Source organism: Phycodurus eques, chromosome 13, assembly GCF_024500275.1.
Source record: "Phycodurus eques isolate BA_2022a chromosome 13, UOR_Pequ_1.1, whole genome shotgun sequence".
Lineage (NCBI taxonomy): Eukaryota > Metazoa > Chordata > Actinopteri > Syngnathiformes > Syngnathidae > Phycodurus > Phycodurus eques.
In genome coordinates this window covers 5,352,109-5,370,476 of record NC_084537.1, presented here as the reverse complement: position 1 = coordinate 5,370,476, position 18,368 = coordinate 5,352,109, and the positions used below count along the sequence as shown (strand labels likewise).

Genomic DNA, 18,368 nt, shown 5'->3' with positions numbered 1-18,368 from the left:
TGCCATCCAAGCAACGTCTTTTTCATGGAAGCCCCTGCAAGACATTGCCAAACCACATTCTGCACGTGTTACAACAGCGTGGCTTCGTATTAAAAGAGTGCGGGTACTAGACTGGCTTGCCTGCCTGCACTGCAGTCCAGACCTGTCTCCCATTGAAAATGTGTGGCGCGTTATGAAGCGTCAAATACGACAACGGAGACCCCGGACTGTTGAACAGCTGAAGCTGTACATCGAGCAAGAATGGGAAAGAATCCCACCTCCAAAGCTTCAACATTTAGTGTCCTCAGTTCCCCAAACGTTGATTGAATGTTGTTAAAAGAAAAGGTGACACAGTGGTAAACATGACCCTGTCCCAGCTTTTGTGGAACATGTTGCAGCCATAAAAGTCTAAGTTAATGATTATCTGCTAAAAACAATAAAGTTTATCAGTTTGAACATTACATATCTTGTCCGTGTAGTGTATTCAATTACAGATAGGTTTAACATGATTTGCTAATCACTGTATTCTGTTTTTATTTAGGTTTGTCCCAACGTCATTGGAATTGGGGTTGTACCTATCACACACATACGCCGTCATCTGCGGCAAATCAACACAGAGTTGCATGAACATATTTTTTTTATCGACCGCGTGACAACTCTCTGTGTGAGTGGTTTGCTTCCCCACTGTGAGTTTGCGAACCAATTAAGTTGCAGTCGCTGACTCACATGCGGAGCTGCATCACCAAAGTGATCAATAAATGAAAGATGGCAGGAAGGATCAATCAGAAAAGAAATGTCTTATATTTTGACGTTTCTCATAAATTAGAAATATTTTTCCTGTAATATAACAACGTTATTGTTGTTTAATTCACTTTTTGTTTTCTCTTGTATTTTATTGATTTTAAAAAAATATTTCTTGTTGTATTCAGTCTTCAGTCTCAGATCATTTGTGATCTTCTTTCTGACCATATTTCAACTGAACCCTGGGTTGTTGTTTTTCCTCACGCTCTCACCACTTTGTCAGATAATGTTTATTTTCCCGTAACATGATGACTTTATGTATAGTTTGCAGTTACAATTCGGACTCTGTCATTGGGAAATTCCATCTTTTTTTTTTTTTTTTCTTGCAATATTACGACCTTAGCACTACAACCCGGGTTTTTTTTTTTTTTTTGGGAGAAATATTTCGGCTCACTATGCGAGGTGCGTCGAAGGTGCGTCCCCGTTGCTTGCATTGGTTCACTCGTGCAGACTCCCAAAGTGGGAGGAGACGCGCTTTCTCCACCGGAGCGAGTCGCGCTCCTCTCCCCTTGCGCAAGAACGCGCAGGTCAGCCAAGAGGAACCATCCAAACCCATTTCCGAAACCAACCATATATATATATATATATATATATATATATATATATAGATAGATACTGTTAGGAGAAGGAGACATATTTTGAAGGATATGTTCGCGTGCGTTTCGAGGGGCTTTTCCATTCTTCTGCCCTGCATGCTGCTGGAACCCGTGAGTACACCGACAACACGTGTCCCTTGCAGGAATGCTCACTGGCTCTGCAAAAAATAAAAAAAATAAAAATAAACCTGAGACCTAAATGGGACTTTGTAGCAATACTACGCACGCGAGATAGAGCCGATGAGTGAACGGTGTTTTGTTCTCGGACTATTGTGACCTCAGCAGCGGCGCAGTCATGCTCCTTATTAATGAATGTTTTGTTTTCATATCTTCTTGATGTTTTTTTTTTTTTTTTTTTTTAATCCGAACAATTCCTGTTTCCCCTGTTCCTGTTATTCTAAACTTTTTTTGACCTGAAGGACTTTGTTGTTTCGCTCCATCATTGTAACAGGCACATTCGGTCATTCGAGCTGTTGAGTTCGGCATCACAAACGCTCCCAGTATAATAGTCTGTCACTGACACTTGTGTTTTTATGCCCGGCACGGATCAGGGATGCGATGGTCCTCTCGACACGACACCATGGCAACAGCCTCTTTTGTCTGTCTCCTCTCTTTCTGCTTTGCAGCATCCTTAGCCACATCAGTCTCAGCGTGTATGATTTATGTCTGAATTTGACTGTCTGGCCGAAGCCCTGAAATAGCAAATTTGTCATTCCATGTGTCTATCATTAGCATAATGATCATACAGTATATACGATTCTTTTTCATAAAAATACCTATTTCGGCCTAATTTAATTCCCAGTCGTGTTGTCGAATAAATGTTCTGCCTCAAAACAAAATACATGTCACTTTAATATAATTATAAAACAAATGAAGACTGCGAATAAATGCAATACCCCTAATAGATGCCGGGCACGCTCTGCTGACGCCGTATAGTCGTTATATTTGTATACATTACAGTGCGTGGCGTAAGAACAACTCTGATTGGTGCATGGAAACGTGGAAGTGTTTGTAAAGGGCACCAAAAAATGTCTTTTCAATCGGACTCAAGACAGAGAAGAGTATTGTTAATAGGCTTTACACAATCAGGATTTTAGATTTTATTTCCCCCCCCCCCACCGATCAGCGAGTTAAAGAAAAAAAAAAAAAAAAAAAACGATAACCGATCGCCGATCCGATCACAAGATGGTGCGATGTGTCTATTTAGGTGACTTGTTCGTTTGCCGTATTTACTTTGTGTACTGTATACCGACTGGCTTCGGAAATATTCTCTCGTCAGGTCGAACCAACATTACAACATGACAGAAATAAGGGGTGCGCCGGCATGTTTACGTCCAACCGTTAGTGCTAGCGCCGGCTTGCTAGGCTACATAACGTTTTGTTGCCTGCTTGCGAGCCGTATCGTAATAAAAGTGCGTGAACATACGTCGAGCAATCCTCGAGCGGACGTCACGCCGAAAAGTGTACGCCCCAGCCTGTGTGCGTCAGTGGGCTATTTTATAAAAAAAAGTGAAAAAAGAGCTTAAGGCCTTTGTCTGTGCCACTTTTCAATGACCAAAACCTTGTGCAGCGCTTAATAAATACACACACAGTCAAATGAATGTACAGCAGCCGATACACATTGCATGATTGTCTTGAAAACACGCAAATATAATGAATGTTACGGTTGAACGAGTGTCCGGAAATGGATGTTTGTGTCTCGTATATGCCAGATGAGGAAGTTCAAAGCTGCTCTGCTCTGCTTCATATCAGGAGACAATATCTGAGGTTTCACCTTGATATGTAAAGCGCTCCAAAAAAGAACCTCCATCTCCTCCCCTGCACTTGAGGACACGTCGATCCGAGAATGATTATTATTATGATTATTTTGTTGTTGTTGTTGTTGTTGCTTTACAGGTGTTTTCCATGCAGAATCAGATGTGCGACATGATGAAGGAGCTAGACAAGGAGAGGCATCTGTGCGAGGCTCAAATTGAGAACAAAACGTCAGGTACGTCGGGTTTCGGGCTAGCTCGTCCTTTAGTACACTCTCGCCCCATCTTGATTTGCTAATTCCACCGGAGGGTCAGGTTGGATGTGACTAAACAGGCTCAAAAGACAACAAACGCCGTTCAACCCCCCCCCCCCCCCGTGGCATTATACCTTGCATGGTTGCACATACTTTTACTCCTCCTGCCAGACCCTCCTCGCGTGTGCTTAGCTCAAATTCCTAAATAAACAACCCGAGTTGATCAGAGTTTCCATGTTCTTTAAGTGCCCTTTATCGTAACGATATGCTGCAATTGTACCTTCAAATCAAAAGATTCGAAAGAATTTTCTTGGTTTTGAACAAAAACAATAAGCAGCTGGCGTTAGAGAGAAAGACGCACAAGGTGAAGGGTTAAAAGGTTAACGCGCTGCGGGACAAGTGGAAAGAAAAATAAGAAATCCGGACACCTTTCATGGGCGCCGCTCGCAAAAAAAGTGAAAACCTAAAATGCACTCTAATTTATACTGGCGAACTTAATGTGACCTCTTCTTAACTTGAAAGCACATGTTCAGCTGTTCAATGTTTGACTACTTTCTGCACAACTCGCTGTTCTCTAACAAGGAGCTCAACGGCAAAATGCACAACAGGTGTTTTGATCCGCGAATCGAGCGATGCATTTCCGCGGACGTGTTTTGCCGTGCTTTTCTGCGACTCTTCCAGTCGCTCTGCATCTTTGTCGCAACCCGCCGTTGACACTGTGACACTTTAAGCTCAGTGGTAAACTATTTCCTGGTTCATGGACAATGACTTAAGACGTTATCGACCATTTGTGTTTGCGGATATCAGTTGTCAGCTTGCAACCAGTCAAGGGTGTGCTCAAAAAGCACTCAACAGAGCCATAGATCAATTAAAAAAAAAAAAAAAAATGAAATCAAATATTTTGTCCATTGTCCTGGAGGTGCAGTCCCATGTTGGACAGGGTGTGTCACTGCTTCACTTCACAGAGGTCAACTGCAGGCATCACATCTCTTCCACGTGCTGTAAAATCTGTTCAAATACATCTGTTTCATATGCAGTTCGTCTGTCCTCCTGCCGATTGCCTCAATGCCGTGAATGTCCAGCAACCGCGCGTGGAACATTTCGCCAATAAAATAATGAGCAGATGTAAATTGAGTTGCCGTGACCCACTTCTGCATCCTGATATCAAATGCGCCGTGGAAAGTCCCGGCCAACTGATGAATTCAAATCAGAGTGGGTAACAAAGGACGGGGAGCTTTTTCATTAGTCATGGTGGCAGCTTCGTGTTAACTAAGGTGATCTACTGTTATGGATCTGACATTCTGGCTGCCATGGAAACGCTGATGCTCCACCTTCACCTTTTTTTTTTTTTTGCCACTTTCGTAATGATATTACATCCCCCGAGCAAGCGCAAAGGAGAGAGGCCAATACGCTTCTGGCATGAACCGGATGTGGCACCAGTTTGACACCGGCCCCAAGACTTGACCTAAAAAGAATTTAAACAAACATGCAATATTTACTTTCCCTCACAGGATGACAAAAGTATCGAGCAATAAATGAGCCACTGCTCATCTTGCCACCTTAACTGCGGAGCAAATTACACTACAGCTTTGACATTCAGAGACCATGGGAGTGGCTACTTGATTTTTACTTCATTCATCGTATGTGTGCCACGCAGGTTGCGGTGGTACATGGGACAAAATCACCTGCTGGCCAAATGCTGATGTTGGAGAGATGGTCACCATCCAGTGCCCCAAATATCTCTTCTACTTCTCCAGGGAGATTCCAACACGTAAGAATCATGCACAGGGTGGGCCTCGTCTCCCGTCCAAAGACAGCCGGGAGGGGCTCAAGCTCACACGTGACCTTAATAAGGACGGGCGCTACAGAAAACGGATCGATGGCTTTGAATTATGATTACGATAAGAATATGACAAGTTTTAAGATACTGTATCTTTATGGTTGTTCGCAACCTGCCCTGCATATCATATCGGTAGCATTAAATCACCTGACGGGATGGCTCAAAGTCGTAATGAGAGAAAAAGATTTCTCATATCAATTCTCTGCATCATCCCGTGGTTAGAGACGCACCGTGTGTTTATTTATCCATTTTATCCTGCTGTAATCCAGTTTCAGCCTCTCGGAGACATAACTAATTATGTACAAGCTACACCATGGCGATTTCAATGCTATGTAGAGCAGTGTGTTTGAAACGAGTCCCGCTGAGGTTTGCATCGACTGCAATTTGTCATTTAGTATCGCGCCTGCGTTCTTCCGTGCAATTATGCTCAAATCATGCTTTTCATCTGCGAGAGAGACAGAGAGGCCTCCATTTGCTTTATTACCCTTGAGAAATTAGCCTGTCGTGAACATGAAGGCATGACGCTTTCATTTGGCTTTTTAAAAGTCCTGGGGTGTCGTTTTTTTAGAATCCATTTCAGTAATGGTAGCGCAAATAAGAGAGATTATTGCAGCGTTGTCTAGTTATTTAACAGCCTTTGAAATCAATTCAAATGACTAATTCATACCCATATATGCATTTGGTTTAAAGCTTTATCAGATAGGGAACAATATTTGGTGACTTGGGTTTAGACGTCGCTCAACATGTTAAGGCTGGTTCTCTTGGACAATCGGCAGGGAAAAAAAAGACCCAGAAAAACGGGGGAAAAAAAAAAAAATCATATAATATTGGCGGCTGTATAAATATGAAGAAGTGTTAGAGCCACATAAAAAAACAAATTCCTTGTGGTTTTTTTGGAGATACTTGGCAAATAAAGATGATTCTGATTCTGATAAAAAAACAAAAACAAACAAACAAAAAAAAAAAACCTCAAGAATAAGTTATGCATGACCAAATATTTAATGATATTACCTGATGGACAAAAAAAATGCAGGTCTCAAATGCAGATATTAATTAATATAGGATGTTATGATATATAAAAAATGTTATAGAGAAGAAAACAAGTCTTGTCATGTAATTTTGTTTGGATCCCATTTTGTCTACTAAGTATTCGTATCTAGTAGTATAAGGGTTGTGGAAAAGGGTCATACTTTTTGCTACACTGCATTTAAATTGTCTGCCAATGACACTACGATTTAGACATGATAAGCAAAAGCGCTTTCGGAAAAACAAGAGTTTGAACTCCAGCCTCGTCAAGTCGAAGGTTGCAACTGTAAACGATGCCCCCAGCAGAGGCGGTCAGGTTAAGGGTCCTTGGCCTCGCAGTGAATCATGCCCTGCTCCTGATGGGGAACACGCAGGAAAGCCGCGCCAACCGAGGATTCATCACCAGCGTGTGAAAGGTTCACTGCCGCGAAGACGAGTTTCCCGGGAAGCGCTGATGCGACCCAGATGGGAGATAGGGGGGCCCGAGAATGGAGAGAACTCCGGGGAAAATAGGAAAAGAAGAAGAATCCCCAGATTGCATTGGAGGGGAATATTTTACACATATGTCGAAAGAGCAGGGACCGGGCTTAAGCAAAGGGAGTTTTGAGAGCGAGTAGGGCGGTGGAAGGGAAGTCAACTCAATTATGCTGTAAATCAACAAATCATTGCAGGTCTCTGCTGGAGGAACTTGCTGTGCTCAGGTTATTTCTGGGACTTTGATTCAATCCATTCTGGGGAAACTGGATGACAACCTCGTGCATTTTATTGAACAAACTCCTTCGCAGCCAGTTGAGTTTTTCAAACGGACTTAGTCAGTTGCAGTTGTCGGAAGCTCGCCGTTGTGGACACGTTCCGCCAGTCAACCGTTTTAAAAGCCTCTCACAAGAGCAAGCATTCCGAAACGTGGCGCCACAGTCGTGAATTTCGCTGCGATAGAGAGGTTGCCGTTCGCACGAACTCTTTGGCTAATTGGTCTAACGCAAACCCGCAGTATTTCCTCTCTTTTTAAAACACGGCGCCTCACCCTGTCGCCAACCCAAGATTATTTGGTGTTCCGCCATGAATGAGCTAAGAGCTAATCATTCGCATGCTTATAGAATCTTCCTGCGTGAGAGGTGAGGCTATAAAAAGCCTGATAAAATGCAAACGAGACTGGGTGATGAACTCGTTTGAGCTCGCCTTGTTGTCGTACGTGGCACTGACTTGGGGGATGATGAAAGCATTCTTCTGGCAGCCCCTCAAACATGCCAAATCCAGCGGCTGCACGGGCTACAACAGCAGGGGCTTATCATCCCCTTTGTGTCTTGTCATGTTGTTTGAGCGAGCTAAACCTCCCTCTTCTCAGGTATTTGTGAGTCCAACATATTTTAATGCCAACAGTGTTCTAAGAACTGGATTGTTGGCCATTTCCCATCTTGGGCTTCTTTTGATAATGTCTGTGGAGTGTTATAGTTGGGAACGAACTGGAATGTCCTACATCTAGATTAGTAAAGCTGTATTCAGTACATGGGTTCTTTTTTGCAGCCTTCTTTCTTTGTTGACAGGGAAAAACATCTTTGTTGACATGCTACATACATTTATTAGACAGTCAACAACACCAATGCCAGTCTTTGCTTCTATCCAGGTACCAGGACAGAAGTTATTAGCCATTCGTCATTAGTTGTGGAAGAAGGGATTGCGGTCTAATTAAAGATTAGTGTCTCATTTGAACACTGATGCATTTTTAAGTTCAGATAATCAGAACCGGCGTTCGTGTACATGTGAAAGTCAAACTGTACAACATGTCTTCAAGAAATTACACTTCATTTGCATTTATGGCATAATCATGAAAGCAATTAAGTAATTAACAGGCCAGTTGAGCTCAGAAATATACCCAAACCGCAGCCCTCCACTTTCGCGCTTGATGGAGGTAATCAAAAATACAAATAATCATTCAACAAATGAAAAATTGCAAACCAGTTTAAAGTCATGTAGAAACTATTCTGAATGAAGTTTGGGCATTGGCCCATAACGCATGTTTTTTCAGACAAAACGTGTATGCGTGTGACGCTCAGAAGAAACGAATATATCTTCATATATTTTCTATACGACTGATATACTACTGGTGTGTCAGTAGGTTGACCCGAGTATGGAGATTGTGACTGGAGAGATGCCAGTCCAGTCGGTCCTTGAGCAAGCTCCAAGTGAGCCCAAAATGTTTGCGGCGCTTGTTTGTGCTCAGCTATCTCCCGCCATTGGTTCATTTCCAAGTCCATGTCCAACAACTACATAATTCTCCTCATGGGACTAATAAAATATTTATTCTTCTATTCTGAACTCTTGGCTACTGTATTTTCTGATCTTTGGTTTCCTGTCTCAAGAGCCCCGGTGTATTCTGAGCGCTGCAATCTTCTGCGTTGTACCTCATGGAGCTTTTCCTTATAATGCTGGGCCAACTCTTCCCTGTCAAATATACATGAACCTTTGACCTGTGCCCCAGCGGGCGGGGCAGAGTGAAAATACCTCAGTGCCCATCTAACTTCCTGGGATGTTTTTCAAGTTGGAGTAATTAAGAGCTAGATGAAGGCAAATGCACGCGGGAATCGTCCTGGTATGTTTGAGCCGGCGGGACTTTTGATCCCTAGTCAGTCATACGTCCAATTTCCTTTTAGTATTTGGAAGCATTCCAGTGAGAATGCATCTCTGTGCGACATAGTGTGAGTGTGGGCAGCCATCTTCCAATGGTTAAGATCATCGCCCGCCACCGCGGGGGGACCTCAGTTCAAGACCCCGACTGGACCGTCTGCCAAAATCCCCCCCCCCGACTCGCGGCTGTGGTGTCCTTGAGCGAGACACTGATACCCCGAAATGCTCCCAGGGGGCTTCAACACTAACATGTGTATGTGTTCACTGTGATGGGTAAAATGCAGAGAACACGTTTTGTGTGCACGCATGCATGTTCATGACAATAAAAGGTGATTCTTCTTCTTCTTCAAATGCAATGGCAGGTTAACCTTGCGACTCACAAAGCTGCAGTCAACACACAATACTGAGATGTACTCCTGTCTGTCATTCTGCTCAATTAGGTAACCTGTCCAAGACTTGCACTGAAGATGGCTGGACTCCGATTAGCATTGACTCCTACATAATGGACTGCGGCTATAATCCCAATAACACCGTGGATGATGATGATACGGTTGGTACGGCAACCCGAGTTGCTGTCACTCCACGTTTTTAGCGACTAACTAAATGTGTCTACTTGCAGGGAGACTTCTTTGGTGCTGTCAAAGTGGGTTACACCATCGGTCACAGCGTGTCGCTTATTTCTCTCGCCGTCGCCATCATCATACTGTGCCTCTTCCCGTAAGGAGATTCTTTGAGATGTTTCTTAATGGCAATCCAACAACCATTTTTTTCCACTTCCCACCACTGAAAGTAATATAACCTACCTCATTTCACATCTTACTTCCTGAGGTTCCCCCCCCCCCCCCCCCCCCCGCACGTTCTGTGCCCAATGTACATCGTAATGTTGTTGCAGCATTGGTCAAACAAAGACATACGAAAGCTGAAAGTAACTATAAAGTCCAACCACTTAGACAAGGGTGCTGGCGGTGTTCACAGCATGTTTCCTTTTGACCTTCTGTTTGCACACAGAGAGCATGTGTATGCATGGATAAATGACACAAGCAAGAATCATTCGAGTAAGTGGCCGGGGGGGGTGGCCACCGATAAACACGTCTCTGTTCTCAGCCGTCCGTGTGTGTGTGCGTGTGCAGCGTTAAACAACAAGGGTTGTGTTTACATCTCGCTGTTCTAAAATGCCAATGGTTCGGGTTTTGGAGGACACACGCACAGGATGCGAGCCGTGTTTTCTGTTAATATTGGGTAAGCTGGATAATGTTGTGCGGGATTGCACCCATCCTGCTGGGAGGACTCGCCCAATAGTTTACACAGTAAACGCACCCCCATCATCACTTTGAACCCCCAAGAACGTTTCTCTGAAGAACATTTTCCACTACTGTACGTCTATAGTACAGTAGGTACCACTGTTTTGGCATAATACGTTGTCTTTTATCATTCCTGGGGATATACTTTATCTTTGGCTGTATCTATGCAGGACAATAAAGAATGCTGTTTATTGTAGTTTTTATTGGTAGTTTGCTGCTCTAGCAGAGAATATTTATACTACATGCTTTCTGTTTCCATACGAAGAATTCTTTATTACTCTACATATGCCCGGTGTACATTCAGAATGAGCACATCAATGCTTTTATTATATATATATATATATATATATATATATATATATATATATATATATATAGTGGGCCAGTCTATCAATAATAATGCAGAGCTACAAGCAAGTGACTTATTGATCTATCTATGTCGCTGACGTATATTGACACGCAGACACAGAACAATTAAATGCTCTTCCACTACCACCACTCATCATCACCGTTTCAGTATACAGTAGCTAAACACTTTTTGTGACATTTATTATTTTTTTTTAAATGTCAAATATGTTTCTTCGCCCCAATGTGGGGAAAGACTGGCTTTTTGCAACTAATTTGGAATTCATTTCAACGCGGAATTGATTTACGGTCGCACTCGCATTCAAGGTGTGCTGTGTTACAGGAAACTGCACTGCACAAGAAACTACATCCACATGCATCTCTTTGTGTCGTTCATCCTCAAAGCCATCGCTGTCTTTATCAAGGACGTCGTTCTGTATGACGTCGATGAGACGGACACTTGCCATTCATCTGTGAGTACAGTATCGAAACACTCTTTAGGCTTACTCACAAACACATTGCATTCCCTTAGTTTTGTGGATTTTGTAATGAAACGTCCCGCATCGAGGAGCAAGTAAACTCATCCAGCTCTTCAAGCAGTTCCTCTCTGACCTCGACTGCATTTCTTTAGATTGCTAAATCCCCGACATGAAAGCATTGTCCAAGTTTGCTTAACCTGACACTGGGTGTAACAGTGTTTGCCAAGTCCTTTCCACTCCTAAGAGTGTTCCCCATTCATTTGTTTAGCAGGATGTTGTGAGAGTTCCTGTTCGCTGAACATTAAGCCTGAACCTCTGTCGATAAATCACATTCAGTTCTGCTGTGGACTTTTTCGTAACTTCATCGCAGCGCTACGGTCATTAAGACGAACCATATTGCCGGTGCACGATCTGGCTAAGGAGTTGAAGTCAGAAGTTGTGTGTCTCACATCTTGCCCCAGTCGAATCCATTGCTTTATTACTCGGGTTGATTCGATCTGCAGGATATAAATCACCTTTGCGAGCCCTAACGTCAGCGCTTGGATACTTCCTCCTGCGGGTACACAGATTTCCCCACTTCAAACACAGCTGCTCCGCGTCTCGACCATTTGTTAACATTCCAAGTAGGAAAAAAACAACAACAACTAGCGAACAACACTTTTAAACAGATCGCTGTAGAGTTTACGATTCAGCCTGTCAAAACATTCTGTGGAAACCAGCAGAATAAATGTTATGACAGCAACCAAACTCTGAGTTCAAAGCAAGAAGTTCCTTTCGCAACAAAGAAGAAATTCGATTTTTGACTTCGTTGCTCAACTCATCACAGGCCGAAAATAAGAATTCGAATAATGTACCAGTGTCGACACTTATCGGGCTACAATATTCAGCACACTTGCGCACTCAAAGGAGCTTCATCAAAAACGATCAAAGAACAATTAGCACTTTTAATTGACACTGTTGCGGACTTGTATTATTGTGCACTGCAACTTATTCAGAGGTTTCTTTTGTAAGTTAATGCATTTAGCTACATGAGGGAGTCAAAAATATTAGAAGTAGGAATGGGTAGGATATCAAATTAGCGGAATAATTGATCGTTAGGGATTGTGGAAATTATGTGGAATGGATTGTTGCCTGATTGAAATTAAAGCAAAATGGTGGGCAGGTTAGGGTTAGAGTCTCAACTAGTTTGCAGTCGAAAGAAGGGTTGAGTCGGATCATTTCTTCTTAAAGTAAAGATGTCCAAGTGGGAAAACGATTGTTTTACCGTCGAAAAACAATATCAATCGCGGCGCAAGCATGTCCAACGTTCCATCTCTGAGCAGGATGCTTCGTAGTCTTCCGCCGCAACAAAATGCAAACATATCAATTGAAAGCTTTGAAATTGTAGGTATACGTGTACCGAATGGTAAGGCCGTTGAGTGGGTATCATCTTGCGAAAGTTGAATTTTGCTTTCACGACAGAATCTTGTGTCGTTGTCATTTCCAAAAATAAAGCACAGATGTCGCCAAAATGAGTTCCTGTTCACTGACTGCACTCTGGATGAATTTCAGGTGGGTTGTAAGGCCGTGGTGGTATTCTTCCAATATGGCATCATGGCCAGTTACTTCTGGCTGCTGGTAGAAGGCCTGTATCTCCATGCGCTCCTCGCTGTCTCCTTCTTCTCAGAGAGGAAGTACTTCTGGTGGTACATCCTGATTGGCTGGGGTATGTGAACATAGACGCGTCTCCCATTTTTTATTTTTTGTTTTCAAAGGGACTCCATCAATGCCTGCAGCAACTGCATTCAGGACGTGCGGATTGAACGCTCGATTTGGTAAAACAGCCATCATCACGTGTCATTGAATTATTTGGTGTAGATGGTGGGCGACCGGTTAACGGGTCTGCCTCACGGTTCTGAGGACTCGGGGTTCGTAATCCCGGCCCCCGGCTGTGTGGCGTTCGCATGTTCTCCCCGTGCCTGCGTGGGTTTTCTCCGGGCACTCCGGTTTCCTCCCACATCCCCAAAACATGCACGGTAGATCCATTGAAGACTTTAAATCGCCCGTAGGGGCGAATGGTTGTTTGTTTCTATGTGCCCTGCGATTGGCCGGCGACCGGTTCAGGGTGAACCCCGCCTCTCACCCAGAGTCAGCTGGGATAGGCACCAGCATGCCCGCGACCGTGGTGAGGGTAAGCGGTACGGAAAGTGGATGGATGGATGTTGTCTTTGCTGGACATTTTCACTTCTCCATTGAAATAAGTCATAAATATTCTCATAAATATGCCTGAATTGTAGTGTCTGCCAAAACAAATCGTGCTAAGCATACCAGAAAACACATTCAGGTCTCATTCGCAAGCTATAAAATCATCCAAAAGATCATTGCCGTATTTGGTTCTCTTGAGATATTTTTATCCATTGGACAAATGTAATGATTATATTCATATTTGTCATTCGCAGTGGCTCCAACCATCTTTATCTCAGCATGGGTGATAACAAAGGCTTATTTAAATGATCTTGGGTGAGGATAATCGTGTTTTTTCTTTGCTTTCACCGTTTGTTGGGGAATTATTTCAGATCTTTCATTATCACCATCGAAGTAAATCTTGCATCGATAGAAAAATGCATTCCTTTTTTTTTTTTTTTTTCTTTTTTCTTTCTATCATATGTTTTACAGAGCAATTGGCTCTGTTTCTGTTTCTTTTTCTTTTTTTGTTACCATGATAAAGTAGCACATCGTGTTCCTAAAACTCCTAGCCATGAACATTTTGTACATGGTCTCGAAATGACAATTCCTATTGATTTACTGATATTCTGCCTTTTACGTGAGTGCCCTTAGCACTTGTGGACTTCTATTAGTGTCTTTAAGTTGGGTTTTGCTTATAGCAATGATCAGCATGCATGTAAACACACTCACACTGCATTTAGTTCTTGACTATGCTGTCTTTTGTGGCAGATGCTGGGAGATGATTAATGACAAACCTTGGTGGATCATCAAAACGCCCATTCTCGTAACCATTCTTGTGAGTGACATTGCTTTCTTTGCGGGTGATATTTACCACACAGCTCGAAACAAATGCACTTACATTCAGCTGTCTGCGACTTTTTCGGCAGGTCAACTTTTTTCTCTTCATCTGTATAATCCGGATTTTACGCCAGAAGATGAATTGTCCCGACATTGGAAGAAAGGAATCAAATCAGTACTCGTAGGTTTTTAGTGCAAGCGAAATATCAGTCTTGAAGCACAGTGGTATTTTAAAAAAAAATTTGCATTAGAATTGAGTTAAAACCTCTTCCAAAAATGGAAACACAATATTAAGTCAAATTTATATTTCATACAGTATTTCCAGCAACTACAGTACTGGATACACTTTATTTAAGAAACAAAAAAAAAATCAATTCGCAATGTTTCATTTACAGCTGTACCTCTAAAACACACTGTTATTAGTAAAATATAAAAACAATACAAAAAGGTTCCAATGGATTCCTGCTTGGAAGAGAAGCCTTCCAAGCAAACTTCGTGCATCTCACGTTGACAGACACACAAGTGTTAAAAGACGCGACACAATGTTAATAGTAAAAAGTAAAAACAAAATGTGGAAAGCATTTTAAATGCCTGGACCCCCCCCCCCCCACACACACACTTAAAATCCAAATGGAAAGAAATAGTATAAAAGTCTGCTCATGACAAATTAGTGTTCATTCTTCTGTTTCTTTATCATGTTCTTATCATCATCAAGTGTCCAACTGGTCCAGCTTAATGTTATGGACATTCCTCAAAACATTTCCCCCCCCCCCCAGGAGACTGGCTAAATCCACGCTGCTCTTGATACCTCTCTTTGGGATCAACTACATCATCTTTGCCTTCATCCCGGACCACATCCACCGACAGCTGAGGATGGTTTTTGACCTTATCCTCGGGTCATTTCAGGTAAAACGTCATATGATGTATGTAACATGCAAGGCGAGAGCCGAGAGTTGACAGGTGTCTATGCTGAGGAAATGTCATGTTTACAGAACAACTGTAAAAAGAATAAATCAGGTTCATTACTCGAGCATGCAGGAGGCAACAGAAAATGGTCTAATTTGTTTATTTTTTTTAAATCTAAAAATAATAAAATATATATATATATATATATATATTTATATATTGATTTATGCCCCAGTAAATTGATGGTAAGAGCAAGGGACATGACGTAGCACTAAGGATGGAAACCATCACTGATTAATAGCTGCTTTGGCAAACAACGTTATCTCCTGGGAAATTTTCCCTGAGATCCAACTTTCGGTTATGTGAGTCTCAAATTGGTCCTAAAGACATTATTCATACTAAAATAAATAAATGTCTCTCCAGTTGGAATATTGGCAACATATTCTCTCTCATATTCTTCAGGGTTTTGCCGTTGCTGTCTTGTACTGTTTCCTTAATGGAGAGGTAAGCAAAGACAGAAATAGCTGCTTCAAATGTTTACGGGCCTATTATATCACTAACTGTTTTCCGCGCCGTCTCTCCACCATGTTTTCTCTACCTCCTCGTCTCCCCTGCAGGTACAGGCGGAGATTAAGCGTAAATGGCGCAGATGGATGTTACAGCGCTTCCTGGGCACAGACGCAAAGTACCAGCAGCCCTCCATTGGCAGTAATGGGAACAACTTTAGCACCCAGATCACCATGTTAACCAAATGCAGCCCCACGGCCCGGCGAGCGTCTGCTTGTCAGGAGCACTTCTCAGCCATCTGACAACTCGGCTCTGCACATACTGAGTGGGTGACATATTTAAGCGATGCAGTTAGATGCGGGTGTCCCCGAAGGTCTGTACGACCTTTTAGTTTGACGTAGTTCCTTCGACTGTGCAGTGCTGAACTTAGTTTTTTTTTCTGTCCAAGTGACGCGCAGCCACAATGGAAGTCAGGAGGAACCTTCATTGATGCGAGGCTGACAGCTCTGACAGGAACATGTTTAATATCGCACTGAAATACAACCCAAGAGATATTTCAAAAGCATTGTAAATTGCAATTAAATAATGGGTGGATGGAGAGCGGGATGCGTAGAGTCCTATAAAAAAAAAAGGAGCATGTTTACTTCTCGACCACCTGGGCTATGTGGCGCATGCACTTAACCTAATAGCCCATGTTGTTTTGTTTATTAAAAAACCTATAGCATTCCCAACGTACTGGACCTGCTTATCCAGCTCGAGGCATTTTTTTTCTTAATGAGACCTTATTGCTGTTTGACATTCCACAGTGGAGACCGATGAAGCTTGTTCATCTCGGATTACTGAGACTTTTATTTTCCTGCGTAGTCGTCCTTGACGTCGCATGAAGGACTTTCCATTATTGGACAACCACACATAGCGTACGTTATTAAGTGGTAACAGTGATTGATGTTTGTTATTTTCACCACAGGGTTAAGTTCGGAAGTATTTGGACAGCCTTTATATATCCCCTGGCGGCACAACAGCAATGACGATTGATCACGTTGATTGTTTTTATTGCGAACCCTCGTGGTGATGTTTGAAGGCAAAATTCCTAAAACCTTTCTGTCACTGTCCAAATACTTTTGTACTACTTACGGGGTTTTTGCCTGTTCATTCAGTCAGTTCTTTGGTGCAGACATCATGAGAAGTTGTTATTGTGAGTAAAATATTTTTAACTATTGGATTGATGTTGTTAAATGTTTGGAGGGGGGGGGGGGGGGGGACACAAGGTCTGAATCAAACTCATATCTGCTTAGCGCACATGGGTTAAATAAAAATGTAATTAATTTCGGAGACCAGAATGAGCTGGAAGCGAGGCCTGCGTTACTTCCGGTTGAGCGTAATTTTAAATTACAGCGTTTACAAATCAAGGTATTTTGTCAAGTAAAAAGGGGGGGGGGGGGGGGGGGGGGGGCACCACATCAGTTTATCAATAAAACATCGGCATATTAGCAGTTTGGTTGTGGCCCTCGGGGTTAACAGTTGATTGAGTTAAGCATTAAGAGGACGCCTCTGCAGCTGCTACTGCTCTCTTGGCTTGTCTGATAAGATCCAAGATGATTTGATTCTTCTAAAGAGCATCGTTCGATGCCACATCCTGCTCAGTTTACATAAACTCGCTGAAGGTACCTCAGACTAAATGTCTCACACACACACACACACACACACACACACACACACACACACACGCGCGCATGAACACGCGTATTGTACACAATGTATACCTGTAAATGCGGGAAAGGCGTCCGTTTACGGCATGTTTTATGACGATGACTTCTAGTACTCAGGTGTCAACTCGAAATCGATGTTTACATTTAAGGCTACATAATGTTCACTCCCGGTGTTGCCATTATATCAACAATGAGTGTGTCTCCTATGCGGTGCCCTCTAAATGTTGTGTAAATACTGTGTACTGTACAGTTTATGGAATCAGGTATGACAAGTTAGTCGACAAAATACCTGTGGAAGATGAATAAAATCATTTGCACTTTGGACTTATGTTTCAAACTCCTCACTAAATTGGATGCAAACACTCATTTGCTTTGTAGAAAAGATTCACTTTATTGCCAAAAGTATTTGCTCACCTGCCTTGCCTCAATTATTATTTTAAGTGATATCCCATTCTAAATCCATGTGGTTTAATATGATGTTGGTCTACCCTCTGCAACTGTTTCAGCTTCAACTCTTGGGGGAAGGCTTTCTACAAGATTTAGGAGTGAGTTTATGGGATGGACGCATATTTGTGAGATCACACACTGATGTTGGACAAGAAGGCCTGGCTCACTGTCGATTCGAAATGAACCCAAAGGTGTTCTGTTATCAGGTTGAAGGCAGTTCATCCATACCAAATTGGTTCCTCCATGTCTTTATGGACCTTGCTTTGTGCACTTGTGCACAGACATGTTGGAACAGCAAGCGGTAATCCCCAAACTGTTTGACTGTCAAAAATCTCTTGACAGGCTGAAGCCTTCAGAGATCCTTTCACTGGAGCTCAGGGGCTAATATTTTGGACATTTATAACTTTCTGGGAACAGTTTGGAGATGGTCTCTTCCTGTTCCAACATGACTGTGCATCAGTGCATAAATCAAGGTTTATAAAGACATTAGAGTGTGATGCGGATGAATTTGACTATCTTGCAGAATCCTGACCTCATCCCAATTGAACACTTTTGTATGAATTAGAGTGGAGACTGAGAGCCAGGCCTTCTCGTCCGACATCAGTGTATAACCTCACAAATGGAAAAATTCCCATAAACACACTCCTAAACCTTGTGGAAAGCCTTTCCAGAAGAGATTAAGATGTTAGAATTGCAGAGGGTGGACTGATGTCATACTAAACCCTATGGATTAAGAATGGGATGACATTTAAATTAATATTCAAGTCAAGGCAGGTGAACGTATACTTTTGGCAAT

General features: G+C 42.5%; 1 protein-coding gene across 1 annotated transcript; it reads left to right on the top strand.

Annotated features, from left to right (window-relative positions):
* Nucleotides 1–1,302: 1,302 nt before the first annotated feature.
* On the top strand, nt 1,303–16,655 carry LOC133411389 (vasoactive intestinal polypeptide receptor-like). The gene is made up of 13 exons (XM_061693723.1): nt 1,303–1,487; nt 3,273–3,366; nt 5,042–5,155; nt 9,316–9,425; nt 9,495–9,592; nt 10,865–10,994; nt 12,552–12,705; nt 13,439–13,499; nt 13,935–14,001; nt 14,093–14,184; nt 14,780–14,909; nt 15,372–15,413; nt 15,527–16,655. The coding sequence occupies exons 1-13, from the start codon at nt 1,428–1,430 to the stop codon at nt 15,716–15,718; spliced, it is 1,344 nt and encodes a 447-aa protein (XP_061549707.1). The 5' UTR covers nt 1,303–1,427; the 3' UTR covers nt 15,719–16,655.
* The last annotated feature ends 1,713 nt before the right edge of the window (nt 16,656–18,368 follow it).